Source organism: Macrobrachium nipponense, chromosome 9 (assembly GCF_015104395.2).
Source record: "Macrobrachium nipponense isolate FS-2020 chromosome 9, ASM1510439v2, whole genome shotgun sequence".
Taxonomy (NCBI): domain Eukaryota; kingdom Metazoa; phylum Arthropoda; class Malacostraca; order Decapoda; family Palaemonidae; genus Macrobrachium; species Macrobrachium nipponense.
The window spans coordinates 8,916,062-8,923,018 of record NC_061110.1 but is presented as its reverse complement, the minus strand read 5'-3'; the positions used below and the strand labels follow the sequence as shown (position 1 = coordinate 8,923,018).

The 6,957-nt window shown below is 42.4% G+C and overlaps 1 protein-coding gene across 1 annotated transcript in view; it reads right to left on the bottom strand.

The window, feature by feature from the left end:
- Positions 1-407: 407 nt before the first annotated feature.
- The window catches only part of LOC135218536 (protein naked cuticle homolog 1-like), a 42,070-nt gene continuing 35,520 nt past the window's right edge, over positions 408-6,957 (bottom strand). The window contains exons 3-4 of the mRNA XM_064254906.1: positions 4,445-4,549; positions 408-2,876 (exon numbers count right to left, since the gene is read on the bottom strand). Coding sequence (XP_064110976.1) covers positions 1,491-2,876; positions 4,445-4,549 — 1,491 coding nt within the window. The 3' untranslated portion in view covers positions 408-1,490. The remainder of the gene's footprint in view (positions 2,877-4,444; positions 4,550-6,957) is intronic.

The window sequence follows — 6,957 nt, the reverse complement described above, 5'->3', positions numbered from 1 at the left end:
AAATTATTCTCGAACGAAATGTGCAAGGCATGGCCTGAAACTGGTAATAAAATACAGTAATTTCGTCTTTGCACCAAACTTATTTGTGTTGAAAGTTACGAATAATTTCCTGTGAAAATTTTGTTAGAACTCGGAGGAAGGCCTCTTAAAGATAAATCAGTATTTACGACAAGCGTTTTCTACGTTTAAAACAAATGTGTTGGGGGAGTTTCATAATCATATTCCTTAATGAAATGAGAAAATTTGGAAGTACTTTGAGTAAGACATCTTTCTTGCGATCCTCTTCATCATCTGTATCACAAGACACAGTCAATATATATATATATATATATAATATTATATATATATATATTATATATATATTATATATATATATATAGATATATATATTATATATATATATATATATAATATTATATATATATATATATGGAATGCACAGTATAAAGTACACAGTACTGCAGTTTATGCCCAGTCAAATCTCTATGTACACCAATACACGAAGGCAAAAAACTTGCAAATAAACAATGGTATATTTTTTATATATAAGTGCTTTTCGTCGACCTGGCTTCTCGCAAGATGCAACGGTTTGCGTATGATCCCTGCAGGATGAAAACTAAACCCAATTAGCTTGGGTTTATTTTGGGTTTAATATCAGGAGGTCCCGTTTTCTTTGTTTCGAAGTCACCTGAATTTGAGGTTCACTGCCAGGACTTCCGGTTTAATCCTGGATAAAAAGAGTTTGTTGCCGTTTCCAGGACTTTCAGTTTAATCCTGGATGTTTGTTTCGGTTTCCAGGGCTTCCAGTTTGATCCTGGATGAGAAGAGTTTGTTTCCATTACCAGGACTTCACGATAACTCCTGGAAGAGTTTTTTTTTCCAGTTTCCATGACTTCCAGTTTAGTCCTGGATGAGAAATCTGTTTAAATTTCCAGGACTTCAATCCTGGACGAGAAGAGTTTGTTTCCCCTTCCAGGTTTATCTCCAGAACCCCTGGATTCACTATTAAAACAATTGAGTGTCCTTCCAGGACGCCTGGATTCGTTCCCAGACCACTCAAGTTAACTTCCAGTGTATTTCCAGCGAGCCTGGATTTGACTCACGTCAGAAAATGGAGCTCACTCTCTGATGGAGGTCGTCTGCAGATCATCTGGGTCACTGGCCACACGTCTCATTTATTGCCATTTAGATTCGGCTTCGTTCATAAACACAATTCGGCCACTTTTCGTAATCGATTAATCTACTGAACGAACTGATATTTCGACATAAGTTGATTCCTTCAAAATTGGGGTGGAATTTGATTGGTCTTTTCGAGTTTCCTGCACGAGCAGTGAAGAACAGGATGTTAAAAATGTTATATATGTTTAATAACCACGCACATTCCCATCACATCACGTTCAGAGAGAGATAGTGAGAGAGAAAATTAAATTTTTTTTTCAGCACGTGATGGTGACACAGAGCACCAGGGATGGGGCGTGGCTTAGGTTGTTTCAAATGAGCAGGGGCGGCGGCTTCTCCGTGTAATGGTGATAGTGATGGTGTATGTGCTGATGCACGTGATGGGTCTGTTCCCTGCAAGCTCCACCACCGCCGCCCGCGTTGTTACCTCCGCCCACGCCCCCAGCGCTCCCGCCGCTTTCGGGAGACGTGGGCGACCCCGAGGAGTCGAGCAACGACCCCCTCTCCAGCCACGCCACCACCTGTGCCATGGCGCGGGCGTGTTCCGCCTCCCGGTGCCGGTGCTTCGTGTGGTGGGGAGACACCTCCGTCCCCGTCAGAAAGGCCTCCTGCTTCTCCTGCTGCTGCTGCGTCTTCTGCTGAGGAGGCGACGACAAAGTCGCCGCCGTCAGCGACACACCGCTACTCTGCTGCTGCTGTTGGTTGCTGCCGCTGCGGGCGACTCTGCCGCTACGCCCCCGCGGGGACGAGCCGTGGTGGTGGTGGTGGGTGGTGTCGCCGCCGTCGAAGGACCTCGATCTGTGGTGGTAGTGGTAGTGGCGCGGGTAGTGGTGGGGAGGAGGAGGCTGCGGGGGGAACTGCTGGTGGTGGTGGTGGTGGCCGGCGGAGGAAGAGGAGGAGTTGTTGCGGCCGACGGGCTGCGGGGAGGGCGGCTGGTCGGGCGTGTTGGAGGGCGGCAGCGGCTGGAAGGTCTTGTCCAGCAGGTGGCAGCGGAACACGTGAGGGGAGTCGTGGGAGAGGTCGTGGGAATGCGATCGGTTGTGCCTTCGGCTGCTACACCCTCCTCCTCCTCCTCCTCCTCCTCCGACGGGATTGTTATTGTTGTTGTTGTTGGGGTGTCCGTGCGTGTGGCTGTGGAAGTGTGTGTGCCTGCACGGGCAGTCGGGGGGCTCCTCCAGGAGACGCGCCTTCACTTCGGCGGGGTCTGGCGGCGACCCCGAGTGGTCGCAGCTGCTGCTGCAGCAGGCGTGGCCGCGTCGCCGCCTGCGGTTGTGCTGGTGCTGGTGGTGGTGGCGCCGGTGGAAGGGCGTGTAGTAGAGGTTGTTCTTCTCCATGTTGGCCTGGATGATCTGCAGGAGCTCGTGCCTCTGCAGGGAGGTCGACCGCCGTCTGGTGGTCTTCCGCCGCCGGTGGCTCCGGCCGCCGCCGAAGGAGGAGTGCTCGCAGGGGTCCAGGAGGAGCTCCTCCTCGTCCTTCCTCGAGGAAGAGTCCAGGCCGAGGTCCTGCTGGTGCTGCTGGGGGCTGGTGGTGGCGCTGTTGTTGTCATCCTGGTCCTGTCCGTGGGTGTTGTGGTTCCTCCCCCGGCGGTTTTCGGGCGCCACAGTGAGCTTGACGCGGATGGTCCGCGAACCGCTCGGCGGTAGGGAGAGGGAGGAGCCGACAGCGTCGTATATCGTCCGCACGAGTCCGGCAATGTCCTGGAAAGAGAAGAAGAAGAAGTCGTCAGTCGAAGTCCAGTTGAAGTCCAGGGGTTATAATATAATGACGCTATAATTCCGGCTATAATGTTCACCTCAGGCCACTTGAATTCGTCTCGTTGATTATTTGATTGATTTCTTTTTAAAAGTTTACTTAAATAGCACCTTACTTGAATAATGTAGATTTTACTAAGAACTAACACCTTACTTGAATAACGTAGACTTTACTAAGAACTAACAACACCTTACTTAAATAACGTAGACTTTACTAAGAACTAACGCCTTACTTAAATAACGTAGACTTTACTAAGAACTAACACCTTACTTGAATACCGTAGACTTTAACTAAGAACTAACACCTTACTTGAATACCGTAGACTTTAACTAAGAACTAGCACCTTACTTAAATAACGTAGACTTTACTAAGAACTAGCACCTTAGTAAAATAACGTAGACTTTACTAAGTCACACCGATTATATTTAGAGACAAACTACTTTTTCGTGCGATAAACACGTCATTAGATACAAACACACATATAAATTGATTATAAATATAATTTTTCCAGAAGACACGAAAAATAATTTAGACTAACATACACGCTATTGTATAACAGAATATGAATAAATGAAAACAATTTTAATTGACAATATACATAAATTATCCTGACACGAAAAATTAGTTAGACTAAAATATACGCTACTGTATAACAGAACAGAAATAATTGAAAAATCTAAAAAAGAAGAAATTCAGATAATATAAATAAAGACGTGACGTAAAGAAATCTCACCGCGTTGACGAAGAAACCTAAAACTAAATAAATAAAAAATAAATAAATAAATAATCAAGGAATTAAGAAACGAAAACATAGACGAGATTAAAAAAAATTATGACAAAATTTCCGATTTCACTTAGCCAGATCGAAGGTATCGCAACAACACCGAAGTTGCAATTCGGGTTCAGGCAAGCGCTGATTTCGACACGCTAAATAAGGACGTGACGCATCCTCCGAGGAGAGAGAGAGAGAGAGAGAGAGAGAGAGAGAAGAGAGAGAGAGAGATCGTCGTCCGGTTTTAAAGAATGAAGACGTGCGCGCCCAGATGTAAATGGAGACGCGCCAAAGAATTCCTCGTCGAGGTTATTCGTCCGCCTAATTATCGTATTTCTGTTATTTAATTATCACGGTGGTACGTTTCCTCAGAGAGTATTAGTCACTCAGTGTTTTAGAGATTCAGTTAACAATCTGTAGTATCTACAAAACTACTTCGTACAGAATCATTACTTTACGAACAATCTGCATAATATGACAAATAACAAATAAAGAAGAAGAAGAAGAAAATAAGTAAAAAAATGCACCGTATTTCTGTATGAGCGGCTCATGATGATGATGATGAAGCTTTCAGCCACGGCCTAGTGGCGGCCTGTCCTATTGCGTTGTCAGACGCATGAGATTATTTAAACACTATTCACAGTGAAGCTCTCTCTCTCTCTCTCTCTCTCTCTCTCTCTCTCTCTCTCTCTCCACTAAGAAAACCTCTTATCCTCCGAAAGGACCTCTCTATACACTTACGTCCTTGGTTACTTTGCCGTGCCCATCGAAGTCGTAGAGGGTGAACGAGAACTCCTGCCTGTCCGCCTCGCCTCCTGCCGCGACGCTGACGTCACAGGACACCTCCTGCAGAAGGGAGAGAGAGAAATAAAATAAAATATGTGAGGGAAGTCCTGAGAAACAAGCTTTCAAGGAATGACTGTATATATATAAACTATATATTATAATATATATATATATAATATATATATATATATATATATATATATATGTGTGTGTGTGTGTGTGTGTGGTGTGTCGTGTGTGTGTGTGTGTGTGTACTAACTCAATACAAAGAGTACATAAAAACGCCAAAATACATAAAGTAAGTATTATATATTTCAGAGACTGCTGTCTCTCTCACTCTTCAGGTAGTTAATTTTCTTGTAAAAGACACACACACACACACACACACACACACACACACACATATATATATATATATATATATATATATATATATATATATATATATATATATATAAACATTGCGTATTCACGTCAAAACGTATGTTATCGTAATTGCAGAGTGGTAGTTATACGTTTAAGTGTTATACTAATTAGCTGAAAGCACAGGGTATAATTTCCTAACAAAAATGCTGATATAGACAGCACTATTCACACTTCAGGTTACTTAAAATAAAGTGACTTGGGAATTTTTTTTAAGAACCGTCTTAACCATGACTGCTGGAATCGTTTAAGGAAAAGAAAATACATTAAATCAATATTAAATGCTTTAAATCATAGCAGAAAACACATCGCATGCAAATATGAATTCGTATCTTTTATCCAAACAACTATAAGTTTCAAACTACAGCGTTTTATAAAGGAATGGTCAGAGAGAGTGAATCATCGCAATGTATATCAATTGGCGACGCAGAAATGAATAATAATAAAAAAAAGGACGCAGAATCGAAATGCATAACTTACTCGATGAATCGATAACGAGGCAAAGAAAGAAAGTGACAGAAGAGATGAATAACGAAGCGAAAAGACAATAAACATAAGATAAAACAAACGGGGCTTGAATACCAGGCATAGACCAAAATGGGCGGGAATTAGCCCGGATTTAATAAGGGCCTTCCTGCTCTCTCTCTCTCTCTCTCTCTCTCTCTCTCTCTCTCTCTCTCTCTCTCTCTCCAGGATACTATTTCCTTCTGAATCTATAACGCCAACAGCCGTGGACACACGATCAATCAATCAATTCAGCCTGGCGACACTTTTATCGTGGAAGGGATGGCTCCATTCAGCTGGATTTTTCTGATTCTCTGAGCGGGTTTTAAAAATGCGCCTATGGTGAGTCTTAATTTTGGTTAGGGGGGCGTGGCGCACAGGGCATTTTTTCTTTAATAAGTGGTATCTCTTCTTTCCGTATTTCCCTTTACCTCCTCTTACTACTACCTCATGAACACCTTAATAACCTTTGGAAGCTTGAATTTCAAGCCAATGGATCCTATGGTGGTGGGCTTGCTCCATATGAATAGGTTTCAACTTCTGAATAATAATAATAAAATAATAATAATAATAATAATAATAATAATAATAATAATAATAATAATAATAATTAATAATAATAATGAAACCATAAACCACATAGCAAGCGAATGCCCGGCACTTGCACAGAACCAGTACAAAAAGAGGCATGATTCAGTGGCAAAGGCCCTCCACTGGAGCCTGTGCAAGAAACATCAGCTACTTGCAGTAATAAGTGGTACGAGCACCAACCTGAGGGAGTGATAGAAAACGATCAGGCAAAGATCCTCTGGGACTATGGTATCAGAACGGATACGGTGATACGTGTAAATAGACCAGACGTGACGTTGATTGACAAAGTCAAGAAGAAAGTATCACTCATGATGTCGCAATACCATGGGACACCAGAGTTGAAGAGAAAGAGAGGGAAAAAAAAAATGGATAAGTATCAAGATCTGAAAATAGAATAAGAAGGATATGGGATATGCCAGTGGAAATTGTTACCCATAATCATAGGAGCACTAGGCACGATCCCAAGATCCCTGAAAAGGAATCTAGAAAAACTAGAGGCTGAAGTAGCTCCAGGACTCATGCACAGAAGAGTGTGACCTAGAAACAGCGAACATAGTAAGAAAAGTGATGGACTCCTAAGGAGGCAGGATGCAACCCGGAACCCCACACTATAAATACCACCCAGTCGAATTGGAGGACTGTGATAGAGCAAAAAAAAAAAAAAAAAAAAAAAAAAAAAAAAAAAATAATAATAATAATAATGAAGTTAACAGACATTCAATGTGCTTTTCATGACAGGTATAGTTTGAGGATAATAGGACCTGAGCATTGCCAAGGCACAACAAAAAATATCATCTAAACCTTTCCTCTCAACGAATTAGAATCATTTTAAGGACCAAACAAAAAGCATATAATATCTCATTAAAATCAAACTATATATCACTATAGTATACTTTTGTCTCACTTACTCTCATATCTTCGTCTTCAACCTCATCCACTCCAGCTAACAA